Below are 24,450 nucleotides of genomic sequence, written 5' to 3'. Positions count from 1 at the left end.
TGGCCACAAACGTGAAGTTAAGAAAAATGTGACTCCTGGCTGCTCAAAACGTGAAGGCAAAACAAAACCACACGGGTCTATGTTTTTTTCCTTCGGTTGAAAAAGGAATTTGTAGCGAAAGTCTGATATTCTTCATGACAGATTTTTGAAAATGCACAAGTCTATGAACGGACCAAAACCACCCTTAAAACTGTGAAGCTGCAGTCTGAAACATTACTCAAACTTAGTATTTGTTCATTGTCCAAATTTATATTTCTGGATCATTTCCAGCAGAGCTTCATCACCATAACAACCGACCCTTGAGGCTGTGATTGTTGTGGTTTCTCTGCGGTTATATGTCCCCAAAAGTGGTGTATGTTACGCTGAAGTGTAGCGTTGTTTAACACGAGTATTCTGTGTTGCGTGTGCAGTAATCTAGGGTCCACCTGTATCCTTCGCCGATGCGTGCCTCGATGTCGAGTCCCGTGCATTTCGGTATCTCTGGGAGAATAAACGACTGTTGCAGTTGGTCAGTTTACACCTTGTTACAGGTGAAGCTGAAGTTACCCCTGTGTTGAGAGCTTTGGGACTATCAGAACAGGGGCATGTGTGTGTGTGTTCTCACTCCAGTGTGTGTATGTTCTTTACTATCAGGTGTGTGTAAGTGTTCTTTACTATCAGGTGTGTGTAAGTGTTCTTTACTATCAGGTGTGTGTAAGTGTTCTTCACTATCAGGTGTGTGTAAGTGTTCTTTACTATCAGGTGTGTGTAAGTGTTCTTTACTATCAGGTGTGTGTAAGTGTTCTTTAATATCAGGTGTGTGTACGTGTTCTTTACTATCAGGTGTGTGTAAGTGTTCTTTACTGTCAGGTGTGTGTAAGTGTTCTTTACTGTCAGGTGTGTGTAAGTGTTCTTTACTATCAGGTGTGTGTAAGTGTTCTTTACTATCAGGTGTGTGTAAGTGTTCTTTACTATCAGGTGTGTGCAAGTGTTCTTTAATATCAGGTGTGTGTACGTGTTCTTTACTATCAGGCGTGTGTAAGTGTTCTTTACTATCAGGTGTGTGTAAGTGTTCTTTACTATCAGGTGTGTGTAAGTGTTCTTTACTATCAGGTGTGTGTAAGTGTTCTTTACTGTCAGGTGTGTGTAAGTGTTCTTTACTGTCAGGTGTGTGCAAGTGTTCTTTACTATCAGGTGTGTGTAAGTGTTCTTTACTATCAGGCGTGTGTAAGTGTTCTTTACTATCAGGCGTGTGTAAGTGTTCTTTACTATCAGGTGTGTGTAAGTGTTCTTTACTATCAGGTGTGTGTAAGTGTTCTTTACTATCAGGTGTGTGTAAGTGTTCTTTACTATCAGGTGTGTGTAAGTGTTCTTTACTATCAGGTGTGTGTAAGTGTTCTTTACTATCAGGTGTGTGTAAGTGTTCTTTACTATCAGGTGTGTGTAAGTGCTGTGAAAGCGGGTGAAATTCCAGAGCCTCTGCTGTGTTCTAAAGTCACGGTCCCAGCAGATTCGCTTCATTACAGCTGAACTGGAGCCCGAGCTCGTGTGTGTGGGTATTTAAAGCGCGTTCGCTTCGCGTGTACAGTCTGTTCTGTGCGTGTTGGCGACGTGCCCCGTGTGTACTTTCAGCACGCTCTGCGCACGGCTACAGCATGCTTTGAGCGTTCGTAAGTTCTGCACGTTTCAGACGTGCTCTGTGTGTTTAGAGCGTGTTGTGCGCGTGCTAGCATTCCGTACACGTAACACAACGTTATCTCGTTTTCAGCATGTCCCGTGCATGTTAACCGTATATTCCCTGTTTTTTTACAGTGAACTACACTGCATGTACCGACTCACTGGGTGTGCTGATTGCTGTTCACACTTTGGACTACAGACTATAAACTACATTCTGATGAACCTGTTTAACGCTTTGAAGAGTAGGTTTTTTGGAATGTTTCTCCTAAATTTTAAGTCAGTGTTCAGGAATCCTGTTGGTTCAATTACCAGTAGTGATTGTGACATCAGCATTAGAATGTTCAGTTAAAAACATTCTATTAACATTTTTTGTGACCTCACACCTTAAATGGTTAATATTAATGCAGCTCAGTTCAGGAATCCATTTCCCTGTAGTAATCAGATCTGCCTGGCAGCAAGGGTGTGATCTGTAATGGGGTGCTGGGGGGGGGGGGGGGGGGGGGGGGGTAGAAGCCGCACAGACTTTAAACTTCTGCCACTGAAGTTACAGAATATCATTTTAAAAGAAAGGACTCATTTCTTTATACACTGGAATGTATGTAACAGTGTAAAAGCATGGGGATCATGTGACCACTTTCTGATTCACTGTGTGCACTGACCTGCCTTAAAACAGCAGCCCTGCGTGTGCTGTGCTTTATGTAACATTTACCCCCCCCCCAACAACGGAAACACTCTTTCTGTAAGAGGAAGGTAAACGTGAAAAAACTCTCCCTATCGCAACAGCATATAGCCACACCAATGATATCCAGATACTTCGCGGTTAATCAGTGTATTAAAACCTGTGAAAAAGATTTGGGCTTCTCGGTCAGTCCAGTGCAGTTTTACAGCTTCAGGGGTTTTGTTGTGGCGGGTGCAGATGGAACAAGAAAAGATTTCATTCTTAACTGCAGCTGTGATTCTGTGAAACTGGTAGATTGCTGCCCACAGATTTTACCAGCAGGTTTCTCTGAAAATGTAATGTTAACTCTATCAAACCCTGGCATGTAAAATGTAATTCTGTCCAGCCAGACTCCTGGAGAACTCTGGGTGTTGTAGTCACAGTGGACAGAATCTCACTCTGACCAGCTGAAGGGTGATAGGATTATGAATCGGAGTGTTGATAGCAGAGCCTGGGTCTAGTCCAATCAGATGTAAGAGCTAACACCAGTCTCTGTGTCAGCTCTGACTCACACTCAATGAAATTAGCAGGAGCTACATTTTTCAAAATAAAAGCCTGTCCGGTTTATGGCCATTTACTCCTCAAAATTCCACTGGCTCACCCCCCCCTCCCTCCCCCCCCACATCCCAACCCACTTTTCAAGTCAATTAATAGTCACTCACACTCAGACTGACATACACAGACACCTCTCTCTCTTGCTCTTTCTCTCTCCTCTTGCACACACACACACACATGCGTGGTAAAAACGTGATGATCATTAGTCCACCCCTTTGAAGCTTGAATTCTGTTCCGTATGATACACATGAAATAATACAGAGGTCACAGTTCATTTACAAAAGATATTCTGCCTGAAGAGTTCAAACAGGCATTTTTGTTAATAAAAAACCAAACCCTGCCCCCCCCCCCCACCCCTCCCTCCGTCACGCTAGACCCACCCTCACACCAACCTCCCACCTCCCCAGCCTCTCTTATACAAGCCCCCCCCCCCAACTCTCTCATCTGTTCCTTACTGCCCCCTACCCCCCCTCCCCCCCCCATCACTTCACAAATCCAACTACACCCACCCCACCCCCCAACCGCCCACCCACAATAAGAGAGAGAGAAAAAAAGCATCTCGTAGAGCCGCAGATCCGGAGAGTTCCGCGGGTCACATCCCCCTGGACCACAGCTCCGTGCGGTCTTAAGCCTCTTTGTCGTGCAAACTTGTACGTTTCCCGCGTCGCGATTTTGGCAAAAATGTTTTACGGATTCCCGCCGTTTTTTTTTTCTTGACGCCGGCCGAGTTTCTCGGCGCTCGAAGGTCGAGAGAAGATTTCCGCCTCCCACGCCAGGAGAGCCGTGTCAGAGTTAGGCACCTCGCCGGTGCTCACTTGGCGCTCGACCGCGCCACGGAGACCCTCAGCTCAGCGGGCTCCTGTGTTGTGTGTACATACCCCTTCTTCCATAGGGGTGTAAGGCCATGACACAGAATCATCAACAATCCTCTCATATCTTGTGAAGATGTTATGAGTATTTTCTCTTTTTTTTTTGTTTTAGAAAAGTTCACGGGGCAAGGGGGGGGTTTAAACTGAAAGTCCCACGACAGATGTCCTGTTCCCCTCCCCTCTGCGACATTCACTTACATATTACAATCTCGGTGTCCCAGCATGCATCTGGCCAGCGTTTCATTCCAAGTCTCGTTACTCTCAAATCCCAACTAAGAAAACAATTTGATTGATCGACAGCTGATCAATTTGTGTGCAAAATAAGATCAAGCGAAACCGTCTCCCGTGTTCCCTTCTGTCTGTGGACAGAGATCAGCTGTTTAACTCATCTAAGACATGTAAACATTCTGGTTACTCTCTCGTGAGCTTTACATTGCGTTTCTCAGAATATCCATTTAAGTTCTAAAAAGACTTTAAAACCGAGGTCCCACATTTAAAACAGAATTAATCATCATCTGAAACATCCAGAAGCACAGAAAAACCATACAGCTGCTCCCCTAAAAAAAAGAACACCTGCAGAATTTTCCATCCTATCACTTTCTCCAGCACTGCACATAACTCCAGGAACACCTCCACTCGCTCCACACCTACACCGGCTCTGCACCTCCACCTGCTGTATCACCCACCCACTCTCTCTTACCCACCTCCACCTGCTCCACACCTCCACCGGCTCTACACCTCCACCTGCTCTGCACCTCCACCCACTCTCTCCTACGCACCTCCACCTGCTCCACACCTCCACCAGCTCTACACCTCCACCTGCTATATCACCCACCCACTCTCTCCTACGCACCTCCACCTGCTTCACACCTCCACCGGCTCTACACCTCCACCCACTCTCTCCTACCCACATCTACCTGCTCCACACCTCCACCAGCTCTACACCTCCACCTGCTATATCATCCACCCACTCTCTCCTACCCACATCCACCTGCTCCACACCTCCAGCAGCTCTACACCTCCACCTGCTCTGTCCTCCACCCACCGTATTCTACCCACCTCCACCTGCTCCACACCTCCACCGGCTCTACACCTCCACCCGCTCTCTCCTACCCACCTCCACCTGCTCCACACCTCCAGCAGCTCTACACCTCCACCTGCTCTGTCCTCCTCCCACTGTCTCCTACCCACCTCCACCTGCTCCACACTTCCACCGGCTGTACACCTCCACCTGCCACACACCTCCACCGGCTCTATACTGCCACCTGGTACCTCATGCACACCTCTACCTGTTCTTGTCCTCTCCTCAACACACTCTTTCCTCCACTTGCTTAATGCCCCCCCAGTAAAGGATTTATGTTAAGACTGCAGTATCTGCATAAGGACTTCTGCTGCTGGACTCCAGAAGTAGAACATGGCATTTTATGTTTGGCCCATTCTGTAAAGCAAATGCCTTATTTTTTCTTTTGACTTTATCTAATCATCTGTCTAATTAGAATAGAGACACTAAAAGATGAGTAATAGAACATCAAACAGAATAAAATTCTGGTTACTGCATCACAGACCCCCGCTTACATTAAACACGCTTGCCACTTACCATTTCCCATTTTAACACAACTACCATCTTCCTTTCCCTGTGATAACACCTTTTATCAGACAAAAACTGATTTCCTCCTCAGCAGCAGGTGGTAATGATGTCATTTTTCTACAACTCCAGTAGACAGCTCAACCAGTGCTAAAATAAAGGCCAGACTATAGTGTCAATAAAATAATGTTTAAATCTCAGACGTAACTCAGAAACTGGTGTGTAATTTGAACAACTTCATCTAATAATAATAATAATAATAATAATAATAATAACCTGTTCGAGCTGACACTCAGTTGTCATAGAGAAGGCGAAGCTCTGAGTAGGAGTGGAGTTTATTTTTGAACCTTTGTTTGATTTCACACTTGATTCAAAGGGAATTTCTCCATAAAACATTAAATGTATGTCATACGGTAAGTAATTTAGGGGATATCGCAGCATGTGGCTAGTCCTCCTGTTTGGGAGAATGGTATTTGGCACCCCTAAAAGGGACTAATCATATTAGCATCTCTGAATGATCACCTACACATTAAGCCCAATTCAAGTAAGAGTTTATCCAACACTGCGCTCTCTGAAAACATTCTGTGTTCCCTTTCGACAGCACACAGGCAGAGCCCTGGCCTTCTCCTTCGGCCGGGAGAAAATATGGGAACGAACGAGACGCCAGGTGGATACAGACATCCTACACCCCTACCCCACCCCTCACAACCCCCCGTTAAAGCATCTCACACTGGATCGCTGAAAGGCAACACAACTCTACACGCCCTGCCTTGCCCCGCCCCAGCCCCGCCCCCGCCCCGCCCCTCACATGACACAGTAAGGCTCTCGGGGCCGTTGAGGTTTAGTCCTGCAGCAGGGCGGGAGGCGGGCCATCAGGCCCTTCTTCAGGTCCTTGTTGAGGACGAAGCAGATGATGGGGTTGACCCCGGCCTGGGCGAAGCTCATCCACACGGTGGTGGAGAGGTAGCGGTGCGGGATGGTGCAGGCCTTGACGAACACCCGCCAGTAGCAGGCCACGATGTAGGGCGACCAGAGCAGCAGGAAGAAGAGCGTGATGACGTAGAACATCCGGCCCAGGCGCTTCTCCGCCTTCAGCTCCTCCATGCCCAGCAGCCGCCGGTTCTGGGTGTGTAAGTTCTGCCGGATCCCCAGCAGGGTGGGGGGCATGGGCCCCCGGCCGAAGCCTGCGATCCAGTTGGCCGCCGCCTGGCCCGTGGCGCCGGGCCCGTGGAAGGTCCAGTTCTGGCTGATGGCCGGGACCATCTGCACGGGCTTCATCTTGCGGTGCTTGTACTCGAAGAGCAGCAGCTTCATGTAGACCACGTGGGTGGCCAGGATGAGCACGGCCAGCATCAGCATGAAGCCCAGCGTGTCGTTGGCCTTGAAGTAGCGGTGCTCGAAGATGCACTGGTCCTCCTCCCGGATGAACTTGTAGGTGCCCACGTCGAAGACGGGCGGGAAGGCCATGGCGACGGACAGCGTCCACACCATGCAGACCACGGCCACGCAGGTCCAGAAGGTCATGCGCTTGGAGTAGAAGCGGTGGTGGGCGATGGCCATGTAGCGCGTGACGCTGATGCAGAAGAGCATGAAGGCGGCGTGGAAGCAGAAGAGCACGGCCATGAAGGCCACCACCTTGCAGCTGAGCACGCTGTAGGTCCAGGCCGAGCCGCTGCGGATGGACACCAGGACGAAGGGGAAGCAGACGGCCGAGCGGATGGTGTCGGCCAGGCACAGGTCCAGCAGGAAGTAGTACGGGGCCTTGTGTAGGGCGCGGTCCCGCAGCACCAGCAGGGAGACCAGCAGGTTGCCCACCAGGCTGATGCAGATGATCAGGCCCAGCAGGACCAGCTTAATGTAGGTGGACACTCCCCCTGTTGAGTCCCCGCCCACCACCATCCCTCCCGTGGCGACCACCGCCGCCAGCGGCCCGCCTGGCCCCTCGCTGCTCTCATTCCCATTGGCCATCCCTCCCGCTCCGTAGTCTCTCTCTCCCGTCTCCTGCTCGCCCCGCCTCCTCCTCCTCCTCTGGAGGCACGCTCCTCCGTCCTCGTGGCTGCTCCTCCCCCTAGACTCAGCAGGAACTGGGGGACCTCATTTTGCATCTCCCCATTTTTCACACACGCGCCCCTCTCTCCCGAACCCCGTCCGGTCCTCTTCACCACCTCCTCCTCCTCACTTTGCCTCAGGACCTGCCAACACAGAAACACACACTGTGACTACAGACAGCAGCAACAATCACTATGACTACAGACAGCTGGAACACACACCATGACTACAGTCAGCAGGAACACACACTGTGACTACAGACAGCAGAAACACACACCATGACTACTGACAGCAATAACACACACCAAGACTACAGACAGCAGAAACATACCATGACTACAGAGAGCAGCAACACACACTAGGCTACAGACAACAGGAATACACACTGTGACTACAGACAGCAGAAACACACACCATGACTGCAGTCAGCAGGAACACGCACTGTGACTACAGACAGCAGCAACACACACCTTGACTACAGACAGCAGAAATGCACACCATGACTACAGACAGCAGGAACACACACCATGATTACAGACAGCAGGAACACACATTGTGACTACAGACAGCAGCAACACACAACCTGACTACAGACAGCAGGAACACACACCCTGACTACAGACAGCAGCAACACACACCTTGACTACAGACAGCAGAAATGCACACCATGACTACTGACAGCAATAACACACACCAAGACTACAGAGAGCAGAAACATACCATGACTACAAACAGCAGGAACACACACCATGACTACAAACAGCAGCAACACACACTAGGCTACAGACAGCAGGAACACACACTGTGGCTACAGACAGCAGAAACACACACCATGACTGCAGTCAGCAGGAACACACACTGTGACAACAGACAGCAGAAACACACACCATGACTACTGACAGCAATAACACACACCAAGACTACAGACAGCAGAAACATACCATGACTACAGACAGCAGGAACACACACCATGACTACAGATAGCAGCAACACACACCAGGACTACAGACAGCAGGAACACACACCGTGACTACAGACAGCAGAAACACACACCGTGACTACAGACAGCAATAACACACACCAAGACTACAGACAGCAGAAACATACCATGACTACAGACAGCAGAAACACACACTATGACTACAGACAGCAGAAACATACCGTGACTACAGACAGCAGAAACACACACCAAGACTACAGACAGCAGAAACACACACCATGACTACAGACAGCAATAACACACACCAAGACTACAGACAGCAGAAACACACACCATGACTAGAGACAGCAATAACACACACCAAGACTACAGACAGCAGGAACACACACCGTGACTACAGACAGCAGAAACACACACCATGACTACAGACAGCAATAACACACACCAAGACTACAGACAGCAGAAACATACCATGACTACAGACAGCAGAAACACACACCATGACTACAGACAGCAGAAACATACCGTGACTACAGACAGCAGAAACACACACCAAGACTACAGACAGCAGAAACACACACCGTGACTACAGACAGCAGAAACACACACCGTGACTACAGACAGAAATAACACACACCAAGACTACAGACAGCAGAAACATACCATGACTACAGACAGCAATAACACACACCAAGACTACAGACAGCAGAAACACACACCATGACTACAGACAGCAGGAACACACACCCTGACTACAGACAGCAGGAACACACACCAGGACTACAGACAGCAGAGACACACACCATGACTACAGACAGCAATAACGCACACCAGGACTACAGACAGCAGAAACACACACCAGGACTACAGACAGCAGAAACACACACTCTGACTACAGACAGCAGGAACACACACCATGACTACAGACAGCAGAAACACACACCCTGACTACAGACAGCAGAAACACACACCCTGACTACAGACAGCAGAAACGCACACCCTGACTACAGACAGCAGGAACACACACCCTGACTACAGACAGCAGAAATGCACACCATGACTACAGACAGCAGGAACACACATCGTGACTACAGACAGCAGCAACACACACCCTGACTACAGACAGCAGGAACACACACCCTGACTACAGACAGCAGGAACATACACCAGTACTACAGACAGCAGAAACACACACCATGATTACACACAGCAGGAACACACACCGTGACTACAGACAGCAGGAACACACACCAGGACTACAGACAGGTGAAACAAACACCATGACTACCGACAGCAGAAACACATTGTGATTACAGACAGCGGAAATATTCTCTGTGACTACAGACATCAGAAAGCTACACTGTAGTTTTCTGACAATCTCACACTAACAGCAAACATCATACAGCGAGTAACAGGCAATGATTATGCATTTTTAATGCTTATTTTGTTTCTACATGTAAACATGAACAAGGGAAATTGGGCTTATAACTCCAATGTTCACAGATCTTAACCAAATGGCAGATTTCTTTATTTGCATAACATCAGTGATCAAAGCTGTGCTTGTTTCTAACATCAAATTTAATTAAATCCAGTACATATAGTGTGGAACACTGAAACTCTTTTTTTTTCAGGAATGAGAATTCTAGCACACATTCAACAATGCAATGCTGCATCTGAATTGTCTAAATCATTCCGACACACAATGGTATAGCTACAGTTACACAGAAACTGCGTGGAGCCTTTTTATTGAGACCGCCATTGTTCAGAATGAAACTTCACGCCGCTGAATTTCCGGCTCGTTCCGTACGTGTGGGCAAAAACACGCTGCAGCCGAATAAAATTTGGAAATGTAAACGAGCCATTTCGTTCACACTATTGTGTGATTGGGCAGCAGTCACAATGTTTGGCTGCTCTTTGTTCAACCTGTTTAGTGTTAAAGGTAATTCTTTCACATTTTTGATGTGCTCAATTTCGGCTTTCCGTTTTGAATTGTTTCCATGCATGATTTTGCTCCTGTCTGGAAAGTTGAGAGAATCTAGATCTAAATCTAAACCTTTCAGACACCCACCGGCCTTGCTTTTCATTTTTATTCTCAGGCTGTCATTGTATCCACACGGTCTGTTTGTCATCGGCAGAAAGAACTTTTGTCTTCGCTGCCTTGTTGAGATCACAGACACTTATGTCATGTGATCTTGTTCAATTAAACGTTTTGTGTGAGGCTGTGAGATGTTGGGCAGACTACGCAAGGGACAACACGTACTGCATTTGAAGCGAAAATGGCAGTTAGCTCATTCAAGACGCTGAAAAAAAGAAATAAATGATTGCATGACTTCAATGCGCTATGTGAATATTTCATGGTTTAACTCAGGACAAATTTATTCTTAGAAAGTGAATGGTATTTATTGCTATACTGAGAATTTAAACAGCATTTGAATAGGAACTATTCTGTCCTAAGGAGTTGCATCTCTACAGTATATCCAATTTTTACATCAAATATGCTTCCACACAGATTACATTAGCACTTTACTACTGGTGACAATACTTCACTAGTATATCCAGCTCTTGTCATGTTGTCAGATGGATAAATGTTATACAAATACTGCATCCCTACCAAGCTGTAATGTTTACTGCACTGCCTGTTTGTGTTCTACATTTTTTTTATTAATACATATATTGTGGGCTGTGGCAATGTTGCCAGGAATGGGGGAGATTCAATGCATATATTTGAACAACCATTATAATTCAGTGTTTCCCAAAATGGTTGGTGCACACATTTAAGATGTGTCGTGAGACCAGGAAACAAATTAAGGTACAGAGAATATTCGACACTACCCAGAATACACTGCAGATTCCGCCATGCCACCGGTAATGTAATTGATATATATTTATTTGTATCGCCCTCACAAATGCAGTTAATCACAGATCGGTAAATCATGCTCAGTGAAAAGCAGCCAGGCCCCAGAAGCCTGGCTGTGACACAGTGAAGCAAGCCTTTCCCCTGTTTGGTCCAATCAGATCAGCTGTTTTCTCCACACGCTACATGCCATGCCAGCTCCTCTCTGTCCCGGTAATTACCTCGCCTGTTGCTAGGCTACAACACCTTCCATCCCTTTTTTTAGTGTGTGAGTGTGGGTGCCTGTGTCGGTGTGTGTGCATATATGAGTGTGTGTGAGTGTGTGTTTGAGTGTGTGTGTGTGTGTGTGTGTATGTGCGTATGTGGATGCATGTGTGTGTGTGCACGCATATGCATGTAGGCGTGTGTGTCTGTGTGGACATGTGTGTACGTGTATGTGGGTGTATGTGCGTGTGTGTGTGCGCATATATGTGCATGTGTGTCTGTATGCGTGTGTGGGTGCCTGTGTCAGTGTGCGTGTTTGTATGTATGTGGGTGTGTGTGTGTGCACGTGTAGGCGTGTCTGTGTGGACATCTGTGTGTACGTGTGTGTGTGCATATATGTGTGCCTGTGTATGTGTGTCTGTGTACGTGTGTGTGAGTGTGCATGTGTGTATATGCGTGTGTGTGAGTGTGTGTGTGTATGCATGCTGGTGTGTGTGTGAGTGTGCATGTGTGAGCATGTGTGTTTGTGTGCACGTCTGTGAGTGTGTGTGCGTGTGTGAGAGAGGTTCAGTACCCTTTTGTAAGGGTATGGCAGCCCCATAGCAGGGCTGGCTGCCAGACTTGTTGTTGATATTAGATGTTAGCTGGAACGCTAATGTATGTCTGTCATTGATATTACAGCAGTCTGTTGCTAAGCTACAAAGATCTTCTGTCTGGGTGCTGGACGCTGAGCGTGCAGCTGTTTGCGAGTTAGCAAGCTAGAATGCAGAGGACACGTTTGTGATGTAATCACAAATAAAAGAGACTTGCACCTGCACATAAGAGTGTAGTGTGTGTGACACAGCCGTTTTAGGCTGTGTGTGTCCACAAATCAGAGACTTCTGGAACACTGTGATTTGTGCTGTGATTGGCCAGCTGTGTTCTGATGCGCTGTGATTGGCCAGCTGTGTTCTGATGCACAGGCTAGCTGCGCTACAGTGACTGGACAGTTCCACTGAATACTCCTCTCTCTGGGGCCTGGGATGCGAAGTGGGAAAGAACAGTGAGGGACTGCGCAGTCCGCACAGCTGTGACAGAGAACAGCGAGGGACTGCACAGTCCGTGCAGCTGTGACAGAGAACAGCGAGGGACTGCGCAGTCCGCACAGCTGTGACAGAGAACAGCAAGGGACTGCGCAGTCCGCACAGCTGTGACAGAGAACAGCGAGGGACTGCGCAGTCCGCACAGCTGTGACAGAGAACAGCGAGGGACTGCGCAGTCCGCACAGCTGTGACAGAGAACAGCGAGGGACTGCGCAGTCCGCACAGCTGTGACAGAGAACAGCAAGGGACTGCGCAGTCCGCACAGCTGTGACAGAGAACAGCGAGGGACTGTGCAGTCCTCACAGCTGTGACAGAGAACAGCAAGGGACTGCGCAGACGGGGGGAAAGATGCACACATCTGCAGATGAAACAGAGGTGCCCCAATGGGTAATTACAACAGAAAATACACCTGGATCCAACTGTTAAATGTACAGTAAGTCTCCACTGTATATTAAACCAGTGAGGACCAAAAGTCTGAGGACACTCAACAAAAACTGATTGTTTTCATTATTTATCAAGAACTAATACAGTATCATACTCTGTGTATACTTCTTGAAGAATATATTTTTTTAATAATATCAGTTTAAAAAGCATGTAGGTATCTATAACATAAGAGCACTAGCTCTAGCAACATTAACTGCTAGAACGGCAGATTCATTAAATTAATACATGGTTTTAGTTGTTAAGAGCCCAGACATCTACCTGTTGAGCTTTAGGAACACACCTCCGTTAGCATTTCAATGGAACAAAGGGTGAGACAGGGAATGCAGAATCGCTTACCTTACGGTGAACAAACCAGATGTTCACACAGCTTCCCATTTCATACGAGCGTTTCAGAAACGCGTCGTGTAATGGAGTATCGTAATTGCATTCTTCCTTGATAAATAATGAAAACCACCAGAACTTGGTGGTGTGCTCAGACTTTTGGTTCCCACTGTAATAATGGTAAATGGACTGCATTTATATAGCGCTTTTATCCAAAGCGCTTTACAATTGATGCCTCTCATTCGCCAGAGCAGTTAGGGGTTAGGGGTTAGGTGTCTTGCTCAAGGACACTTCGACATGCCCAGGGCGGGGTTTGAACCGGCAACCGTCCGACTGCCAGACAATCGGTCTTACCTCCTGAGATATGTCGCCCCTTTAATGATAATGATAAGTCATCATGGTAGTAAGGGCAAAAATATGATACGACATGTAATCCACGTCTCAATGCTCTGAGCCAAACTCTGACATTAAACATGAAACTAGCGGATGTTACAAGTTTTCAAATCAATGGGCCGTACACCTTGCCAAGCTCCAGGGAATCAACAGGAGGTCACGTAATGATGTGTTTGATTCATGCTCTGTTGACCTGTTCTAACACGCTCCTGTTGCACAATGAGTGTGGGCGTGGGTCACATTAGAAACACAGCCCTTCACTGTGATTGGGCATGGTGTGTGTAGCGTGCACCGGTGAACCAAGGAGAACGATTTCCCTTTAATAATCGATGACTCATCATAATTTCCCCTTAATAATCAACGAATCGTCATATTTTCCCATTAATAAGTGATGACTTGTCAAATTTTCACATTAATAAGCAATGGCCCCTTTTCCCTCTGTCCCTGCTTTCCTGTGATTCATCACACGTACAGGAGCGTGGCTGGAGGTGTGAATGACCGGGTCAGGTGATAACCTCCTTCATAATGCATTCACAGAGAGTACGGAGGAAGTGACCCAGCCTCCCCCACACGGGCCGGGAGAAACTCCCATAATTCCACTGCGCGCCCATGAGTCAATGTCACGAGTTTCTGCACCCCACAGGCCCCCCCACAGGCCCCCCCGAGTGTGACTACAGTTGCCAGGCAACACAGAACGTTCTGTTATGATCGCCACGTTCTGTGTTATGACTTGCTGATGACAATTCCGAAAATGAACGAGATGATTCTGACTCCTGATCAAAGAAGCGCCGCCGTGAATTCTGGGTGTTTCAGCGACGGCAATAATTCCGTTCACATGGGCCCTGAGCTTCACAGCGACGTTCAGACATTTCTCCCATTTTAGTCTTTATACCAATTCCCTGTGCGTACCGTGGTCCTGGTCGCTGCGCTATCCTCTGTCGGTCTGGGGAGAGTGTAGACTACCACATGCCAGCCTCCGACATGTATGGAGTCGCCAGCCGCTTCTTTTCACCCGACAGCGAGGAGTTTCACTGGGAGAGCGTAACGCACGCGGAGGTTCACGCTATCTCCCCCAGATCCCCTCCCTGCTGAACGGGCGCCCCCAACCAGTAGGAGTCGCTAATGCAATGATCGGGCTTCCCACCCGCGAACACTGCCAATTGTGTGTTTGTAGAAACGTACCGGAAGTACCGGGGATTGAACCCGGGTCTCTGCGGTGGTAGGCGAGTGCTTATAGCTTATATACCTCTACACTATCCAGACAGCCCCTATGTTCAGACATTTCTAACTAAGCCTGTATTGCCACTTCCCTCCTGGGAAAACACAAATCTTAACACTTCATAATCCTTACACCTGAGAACCAATAATTGCTAAAGCATCTTAATCCAGCCGCACAAGAGGCCCAAATGAATTAATTACACAGCTGGGCCAGTTTTCATGGAGAAGAGGCCTTGCAGTTACTTTGAACTGTTCAACAAATAGTCACTGCATTAAGGGTAAGGCTTTGCGATCGGTTTCTCATAAATTTACCCCGGAGGACAGACGTAAGGACGGACTTCTTACTTCTTTCAGTTCTTGCACTCACATTTCTGCCATCTTGTTTTTTGGCCTGTCGGGGCTCCTATTCCTAACAGGTAAACGCGCGAACATTCAAGAGAAATGGATCGTGCAGGTTTCTGGGCTTTGTCACACAGATAGCAACATTTTATAGCAGCATTTATATAGGAAAAATAGAATAGAAATGTATATAGGCATAAAAGAATAAAAATGTGCCTCACAGCATGAGGGGCTTACCGAAATTGTAAATATTGCTGCTCTGTTTAATGGCATTCTGGGTCACAACTTTGGGCCGCATTTATCAAGCGTTTGCATATTCACACTTGATCGCACATTGCGCACATTTTCCTCACAAGGTCCTGGATGTATCATTATGACTGCGAACTTACTAAAGAGTGAATACCATTACAGCAACTCCTGCCCTCTGCGCTCCCTCTGGCTAGCGCACCCCAGTGGTCGGAAAGCAGCATTGCAGGACCGTTGGTATTTTGACTACCTGACCCCGAAATTTTAGCAATGGAGCTGGTGAGGTCGAAATGAGAATAATCGGGGTTTCTGCCGCCTAATACTGGCACATTTGAGCTACTGTGGAAAAGCCTTAAACACAGCAGACAAAGCCATTGAAGCATGTTCACATTAGTAGTACTCACTATACAATCCTGAGTTCACAGTCTAAGCGTGACATTAAAAAAAAATTATATCATTCATAACACCCATGTTTCCAAGCCCACACATGATGTGCTAAATATTTCACACCGTGACACATATAATAGACTCCTCTCTGCTAAAAAGAAATGACCTCACTTTACCGTAGACGTATAACCCTCTGTATGGGGTGATCCCCACGAAACCTCCCCAGATCGTCACCCCTTCCCGCATACCAGCACGGAGCATTCTGGAACCCCCCGATCTTATCTGGGCATTTATTTCATTAACGCTTTGAAGAGTAGATGTTTTTTTGGAATGTTTCATTCAAAATTTTAAGTCAGTGTTCTAGAACTCAATTGCTTTCAATTACCAGTAGTGACTGTCGCATCAGCATTAGAATGTTCAGTTAAGAACATTCTAATCACACGTTTGTGATGTCACGCCGTAAGGGGTCAGTGTGTGCCAGTGATTTTTGCATACAACTCCAGGGTGGAACAGCCTGGTCTGGGGGCTGAGGATCATGCCCTGGTGAAAATAAAAGTGCTTTTGTTGCCAAGCAGTTTCTTTTTTGGCACGACCTAGCATCCCACTGCATCACACGATCAAGCAAAATATGTTTTTCAGCAGGAGCTTATTTTTGCACCAAATAATTGTTTAACAACTTCTGCAACTTTTAAAATGCAATTTTGTACTTGCACAGTAAAGGTGTACCTGTAGTGTGTGTAATTTCTAAGCAGGTGTTCTTTGCTCTAAATCATTGTTTTTAGGATGTACGGTTATGGATTATGGTCTGTGACACAGCACAGCCTGTAACACAGCTAAACTAAACCTTGTGTTTTATGCTAATTGATTTAAGAGGGGCTTATGGAAATAGATTGTTGTTATCGTGGTTCAACAGTGGTTTAGAGGAGTTTAGTTTGATTTCAGAGGACTGTAAACACTGTTAGATTATCCTCTCTATGACCTGATTTCCCCTGAAAAGTCGGGTTAGAGAGCAGTGTGCAGGTGCGTAAATGGAGCATCTACAGGTGAGGAGAGGTTGCCATGGCAGCCGGTCATGAGGACAGAACCCTGCACAATCAGGAGGGCAGTCCACCTGTATCCACCTGCTGGTCACGTACATGGGCAGGCCATCAGTAAACATGAGCAACACTGCAAGCCTTGGTGGCAGGCATTTTGAGATGACCGAAACTGTGGTCCTCCGGCCAGGAGGTGTCGCTCAAGCACATCTGACCTGCAACTCAACAACAGAATCTGAGCAAGGGATGTGAGGCAATACGCACTTCCAGGGATAAACGGCAGCCCTGATTTACTGCAAGGTGCACAGCTGAAACTGCTTGAGCAAAAGGACAGATTTAATTAAAGCTAGATTCAAATAGTCTAAAATGTTCTCGTCCATAGTACCAGAAACAGAAACCGTGAGGTTGCTACAGTGAATCAAAAAAAATGAATAACTAGGAGAAAAGTACAACATAACAAGATTTAATTAAAGCTAGATTCAAATAGTCTAAAATGTTCTCATCCATAGTACCAGAAACAGAAACCGTGAGGTTGCTACAGTGAATTTAAAAAAAAAGAATAACTAGGAGAAAAGTACAACATAACATGGGTGACCTGGAGCTGTCAATTCTTCCTGTACGATATCTGAAATATCCATCTGTTCCTCACTGTGACTCCAAGCTCAAAGGGGGCCCCCCCCATTAAAACCAGGTTTGCATTTTAAAGGCAAAACAGGCTTTTCCTAAATCATGTTCTGGTCCTCAGTGCACAACTGAAATCTTTCTTTAAAATAGCAGAATGGGAACACTGTTCATTCATTCATTCATTCATTCATTCATTCAGGGGCAGTGAGGTTAGCTCTGTTGCCTCACGGCAAGAAGGTGGTTCTGAGCTCGAGTCCTAGCCCACCCGGATCCTCTCTGTGTGGGGTTTACATGTTCTCCCTGTGTTCATGTGGGTTTCCTCCAGGTGCTCTGATTTCCACCCACTGACAAAACATGTAGCCCAGGGACTAAAGATGAAAATTAGCCTCCCTGGCTAACTCTGGCACAATGACAGAAATCTTATTAATGTGCACTGCCCCGTCAGATAAAGTATTGAATTAAGCTCACTGAGAGAGTGATGCATGTCCAGAGATTTGGTGTGTGGCTGTCCCTGCCCTCACTTTCAACTGCCCCCATCCGACACTCTCCTATGTTAGACCCCAAACCTCACTCTCCCATGGCCGCCACAGTCCAGATCCCCCCAACCTTCTACACCTTCTCTTCCTACTGTCGCCCAGGCTGCACTACTACACCAGTCTGCAAACCACACGTGCCATTTTTAAACAGCACGCTCTTAAAGGTGACTAAACACTAAATCACCTTTTTGGAGTTCTAAAGCCAAGTACCTCATCTGCATTTGGTAAATCACTTAAGTCCAGTAGTAAAAAAAAAAAACAATTAAAATCTAATTAAGCCTTGCTATTGCATTTTGTGCAAAAGAAGAGCTATTCAAACTGCACTAATTAGCTAAGCTCATTTCAAACCGCCTGTGGTTGAGCTGACAACCTGGACAGTGACCGTTTTCTCTTTTGATTAGCTTAGCTAATCATTGTTTTCAGTCTTTCTTCGTTGCGTTCTAGTCTCTTTTTTCTATATCATTATCTCTATATTATGTATTTTAGTACTTTGCTAGTCATAGTTAACATAGTTAACGTAGAAGCAATATTTAATAGTTTGTATGTTAAGATTTAGGTATTAAATGTTAGGCTAGCTTTTTCAATTATAATGTTGGCGTTTTCTAGTTTCTACTCAATTTGCTTCAAAACTACAGCTATGCTATTGCATAAATCACTGTGAAACTGTCTTCAGTCTATGTGGTGAGACAGGAGCCAAAACAACCTAACAATTGGTGTTAATATGTGCAATATTTATTCAAACTGCTTAGCTAGCTCAGTACTAATGTAACTAAGATATTCAATGTAAAACAAGGGTTATTTACCATACATTTCAGCTTATGCAATCACAAGCTGATATTGCATCAATGGTAGCCAATTTTCTAGAATCACCACTGCAGAACAATGACAGATTTGGGATTTTTTTCCCCTCTTGCTGACTCCACCCATGTGTCTATGACGCCTAATCGAACCGAATCTCCCCTCCCCTTAACTGTAACCCATCCCTCCTCTCTGTGCTCTCACTCTTGAGCCCAGTTCACATCGTTTAAAACTGTGAGGTGGATGGAGACAGGGCACTAGCTGGTGTTGCTGTATACTATAAGAGTGCAGGTGAAGTAAGGCTGAATCCTTCACATGCCCCGCCCATTTGACTCCACCTACATACATACAGTAATAGCCCCACCCCCTACCGCCTTCATCCCCCTCAGGGCCAATTGGCAGACAGGTTAATGATTGCTTCGCAAATAGCTGCCACAACTCAGCCAATCACGGGGTAACAGGGGTGGTCCTAGCAGGTGGAGAGGGGGCGGAGCCCTGCAGCACACCAGGTGCACCATGGCGTCTCTCAGACGTCCGGACCAGCTCCTCCGATCACGTTTCAAGAAATTTCCAGGCTAATGACAAGGTGGATGTCATTTATGGTGGAGTTGCACCCTCTGATTATCAGTCATACTAGAGTTTTTGTGGCTCTATTCCAAAGGAAATTGGTGTTGTTAATATAACACAAATTTATAAGGAAAACATCCATGCGCTGGGATAGAGTTGTTTGACGAAAGAGAACCAAACTCTGCTCATTGCAGCTGTTACTGCCACATCTGAATTGTGTAGTCTTGTATGCAAGTCTAAATTTGCTTTTGCATTTTTAATGTTTTACATAAAATGTAAGTAGCAATTAAAAAGACGCATGAATATTTATAATCGCTCACAATGGAACTACCTTCAGATACTAGCATCAGCTACTAGCATTGGCAGGCTGACACAAACAAAGCATCCACAGAACATGATTTACCAGATTCCACAGGTTTGCATCTACTTGCATGCTAGGAACTGTAATTTAATGGTTTATATATTCATGTTGGGTATTGGGGAACTATAGTTTAATGGTTTATGTTTGCATGTTGGATTCCGTACTTCAACAAGTAGTAGTGAACTGTAGTAGTACAGTTCCCAACTGTAGTTGTGTAGTTGATACATATGTATGGGAATGAGGGAAAGGAGAGTGGATATGTGTGTATGTTTATGTGTCCGTATGTACGTGTATACATACACTACATGGCCAAAAGTATGTGGACACCTGACATCCAACATCTCATCTAAAATTATGGGCACTAGAATATGGATATCCATCCTTTGATGCTATAACAACCTCCACTCTTTTGGGAAGGCTTTGTTCTAGATGTTGGAGCATTGCTGCCGGGATGTGCTTCCATTCAGCCAGAAGAGCATTAGTGAGGTTGGGCACTGATTGGGTGATTATGTCTGGCAAGTTGGCTTTCCATTTGAACCCATAGGTGTTGAATGGGGTTGAGGTCAGGGCTCTGTGCAGGCCAGTCAAGTTCTTTCACACCATTCTTGACAAAACCATTTCTATAGGGACCTCGCTGAGTGCCAGGGGGCATTGTCATGCTGAAACAGGAAAGGGATTTTCCCAAACTGTTGGGGATGCACAGAATTGTCTAGAATGTGATTGAATGCTGTAGCATTAAGATTTGCCTTCACTGGTACTAAGGGGCCCTAGCCCAAACCATGAAAAACAGCCCCAGACCAAGCGGTGTCCAGATACTTTTGGTCACATGTATACATGCTGACACATAAACATACACAGATATCTACATATCCATATGTGTGTGTGTGTGTGTGTGTGTGTTTGGGGGGGGGGGGGGTGTATGTAGGCTACTGTATGTGTGGGAGTGGATATATGTAGATACCTGTGTACGTATGTGTGAGGGCTATATGTGAGTGCCTGTATAGGTATGTTTGTACGTGTACCTGTATGTGTGTGGGTTGGTGCCTATATGATTACGTGAATGGAGCTGTGTTGGTACGTGAGTACTATAATTTGACTACCAGATGCATTCATAACACCCACACACTGCATGACATTTACTGCAGCCTTGACTGAAATTTACCACAGCCTGACGGCACATTCTGACAAGTAGGCCGGAAAGCGTGTCTTCTGAACTGGATCGCTTTAAAACACGAGCGTGTGCGCGGGGCGGAGGGGGACGACTGGAGGTGGAGGGCTGGCCCATTGTTAAGAACTGGGTAGCAACAGCAGGCGAGGCCCGCTGCCGTGGATTCCGTGGGAGGGGGCGGCGAGCAATTCACCAACCAAAAGATTCTGAATAATTCCTGCTCACTCTCTCGCACTGAATCGTTCGAATAATTACAACTAACAAGATTAAATGAATTTGTCTTTGAATGTCTTAATTTACGTCCGCTTTCGAGAGTGAGCGAAAGAAGATAAAAAATTATTGGCTTGTAAAGTCTCGGATTTCGCCTTCACAAATAAATGGTCTCGCGAGTGGACTGTGCGGCGACCTGTGGGCGCATTACTGTGAATGCCTTCATATACAAAACACACGAAACTCACCCTCTCCGCTAAACCACTGCTCTGACCCCCGAATCCTCTACCATCGTGTGCATTATACGCAAGGTCCACAATCACTAACAGGTACAGCGATGTAAAAAAAAAAAATACGAACCTTCTCAAAATGGAACAACGCAAATCTACATGGAGCTGCACAATGCCGCTTGCATTTAGGTCTCCTGCCCCCGACTGTACATTTCCAAATATTGTCAATAACGAATTTTCAAAGAGATGTGTGTGTATGTGTACGTAAAATTGTGAAGTTGGCCACATACAGGCCTACATATATAGTTCAGCTTTGGTATGCGGTTGCCGTTACAGGAATACTCTAAATATATATACATATATATATATATCCTTTTTCCACATTAAACCCCAGAGTGTAATCGTCTCTACAGTTGTAAGATAAAAACAAGGACATAACTCGGTTTCAGATGAATAGATCCATGCAAATTAAGAATCAGAATGAAAAATGTTAAATAACACAATACCTGCGGGTTTTTGCACTTGTCGTCGAGACAAAGGCTGCGATTCCGGATCCAGGCCGGTTCAGAGCCTTGTTGCAGTTAATAAAAAAAATATCTCAAGATCAAAAAAAAAAAAAGAATAACTCTTCTTAATGAATCATCGGTATCAGCACAACATATTGGAATTTACAAGTATAACATAGGACGTATCCTGACGCTGAATAATAGCAATAAAAAACAAAATAAATTAATTAATTTAAAAAATAACAAGGGAAAAAGCAAGGCTGTAGAATGAACCAAATCCAGAGGGGGAAATGTTTATTATCTGTCGCCTGTTTTCTTAAACCGTATCGGCTGTAAACCTCTTCGTCGAATTACTTATTAAATAAACACAGGTTTTAAAAAACAAAAAATACCGTTTCCTTTTTTTTCGTGTGCATGTCATGTCTTCGGATTTTCCATAAAGCTCACCGAGGTTCAGCGTTTGATTCCCATCCGACAGTGGTGGAATTAAATAAATAAATAAAACGCGACTAATTTAAGATCACTTATAAATTCTTTTTTTTCCCAAAATAAGAAAGAATGTTATCTATATACGTATATTATTGGGCTTCTCCTTCAGCCTGAATGTTAACAACATAGGTACATTCAAACCCATCCGTATCTGTAAAATACAGGTAAAATCATAACAGAAAGCGCATTAGCACCAGGATCGCCAGAGCCTGTTGTTCTTGGTAGATTTTCGCTTAAATCTTCTAAGCATTTTCCATTCTTCCACACCATTCGTCTTGAAAAATAAGTCGTTGTCTTTTAGAATATCAGGCTAGTCTACATCTTGGAGCGAATCCGGCTGTATTTGCAATCCTAATGCATACAGTGCAGTCATCCTGTGTAAGGATATGTACACAGCCTGTGGGCGCCCTATATATTTAAATTGCCTCCGCCTGATTGTGTCTCAGAAAAAGGACTGGAATCTGGTCCATCCGTTGCGGCATGTGGCAAAGCGCTCCGATTCCTGCGCGATTGTTTTGAATAAATAATGAAAAACGAAAAATAAGTGGCCAAAACGTAATGGCTGTTTGCGATGGTGTATTGGAAACAGCGGCTCTCGTCTCTGCGTTGAACATCGGTTGTCCTCGGCGTAGTTCGGAAACGGAAAGGCACGACTCGGGATTTTTCGTGAGGGGATAATATAAGTATGTGCGTGTCGAGTCCTGGGTAGGAAAAAAAAAACGCCGACTTTGGTTTCATTAAAATCAACCCACAACAAAACACATCAGGCTACCTTGCATTTCTGTGAGGCTTTAAAGGACCTATGTGTACTGCTACACTTCCCTGAAGTCTAAAGTTCGATTACTTGTGATAGGATAATGAACACACGAATAAATGAAATAAAAACACTCAGCCTTTGCAGCATGATTTGATAAGAACGGAATGAAGTACTGGAAACGGTTTACACATTGGGGAGATGATGCTTAAAAGCTGTTTTTTAAGTAGTCCTACGAGGGAATATACGGGCTCTTCAATCCCGAACATGATAAATTAAAGCAGAGTAGCAGGCTTAAAATGAGTCGCAAGAAACTATACGTTCATTAGCATATTAAATCGGCGAGTACTGCTGGATTCAAGACACTTATTCTAATACTGTGTGGCACTTTTCCAGGGTGGGATAAATAGCAAAACATTCTTTTCGTATAGGATTTTGAATAAACCCGACTAAACCGCGGGCAGCGTTTCCTAGTGGTCGATTGCCACACTGCACCTTAAAACGAGAAGGTAGACTACTGGCCTCCGCCGCTGTTGACAGGCTTTCATAGATGCCTGTCTCAACTTTAGCCAACGGAGTGAGAAGCGTAATTAGCCCGGTGCTGAAATACGGCTTATCTGCTTGCATCCCTCATAAGAAGCACGTTAAAGCCATAAAGTGCCAGTTCAAGGAATCACTTGGCTGTAGCTTTCGCCCCCCGACGAGGTAGGCTGCAAACAGGCACATTTCTCTGCGATAATATTGTCTTGAGGGAATGCCGTCGCCCACATTTAATTATGTTGTTTTGCATGTGATTTTAACCATGAATATTGTATGCAGTGGTTTAGGAGTTATGGTATATTTAACAAAAGTCAGTACTATTATTATTATTATCATCATTGTTGTTGTTGTTGTTAATATTATTGCTATTATTACTATTATTATTATTGTTGTTATTATTATAACCTGCTTCTGGTTTCTCACTACTGCTTAGCACATGTGTGCCAAATAATTAGACCTTGGCACCTCTACGTGATGTTTTCTGCTGTAAGTAAGCTGTAATTTGCCTCTCCCGCCAGGCGCGGTCCGGGAGCGTTTAGTCTCTCTCTGCATTCCCGGGAAAAAGACGTTTTGTCTCGGCTTGATGTGACACTTCGCCGGGTGGCCTCATGCCTGCGGTAACAGCTGCCCGAACCGCTGGAGGCCGTTGAACAGATGGCTGCACCTGAATATCCGCGCACGTGGTCGGGGGGCGAAACGGTCATGCTACAGCTCTGCACAGGAACGCGCAAAAGCGCGAGCATGTCAGCACAGTCAAGAGAAAAAACATCAAA

The 24,450-nt window shown here is 45.8% G+C and overlaps 1 protein-coding gene across 2 annotated transcripts; it reads right to left on the bottom strand.

Annotated features, from left to right (window-relative positions):
- Positions 1 to 3,625: 3,625 nt before the first annotated feature.
- Positions 3,626 to 23,035, bottom strand: gpr173 (G protein-coupled receptor 173). Of its 2 annotated transcripts, none has more exons than XM_035380716.1 (3): positions 22,342 to 23,035; positions 21,895 to 21,985; positions 3,626 to 7,575 (listed from the first exon to the last, which is right to left on the bottom strand). In XM_035380716.1, exon 3 carries the CDS (start codon positions 7,349 to 7,351, stop codon positions 6,188 to 6,190), a length of 1,164 nt encoding a protein of 387 aa, XP_035236607.1. In that variant the 5' UTR covers positions 7,352 to 7,575; positions 21,895 to 21,985; positions 22,342 to 23,035; the 3' UTR covers positions 3,626 to 6,187. The 2 variants fall into 2 exon arrangements, with proteins under 2 accessions (XP_035236607.1, XP_035236608.1); XM_035380717.1 differs by having other exon boundaries at positions 21,895 to 21,959.
- Positions 23,036 to 24,450: the final 1,415 nt, after the last annotated feature.

This window comes from Anguilla anguilla, chromosome 11, assembly GCF_013347855.1.
Source record: "Anguilla anguilla isolate fAngAng1 chromosome 11, fAngAng1.pri, whole genome shotgun sequence".
Taxonomy (NCBI): domain Eukaryota; kingdom Metazoa; phylum Chordata; class Actinopteri; order Anguilliformes; family Anguillidae; genus Anguilla; species Anguilla anguilla.
Note: the sequence above shows the minus strand (reverse complement) of the source record. Positions and strands in the feature narration are given on the sequence as shown.

Bases quoted from the DNA above. Each gene is read 5' to 3' on its own strand.
- gpr173 (XM_035380716.1), bottom strand. From the start codon at position 7,351: ATGGCCAATGGGAATGAGAGCAGCGAGGGGCCAGGCGGGCCGCTGGCG.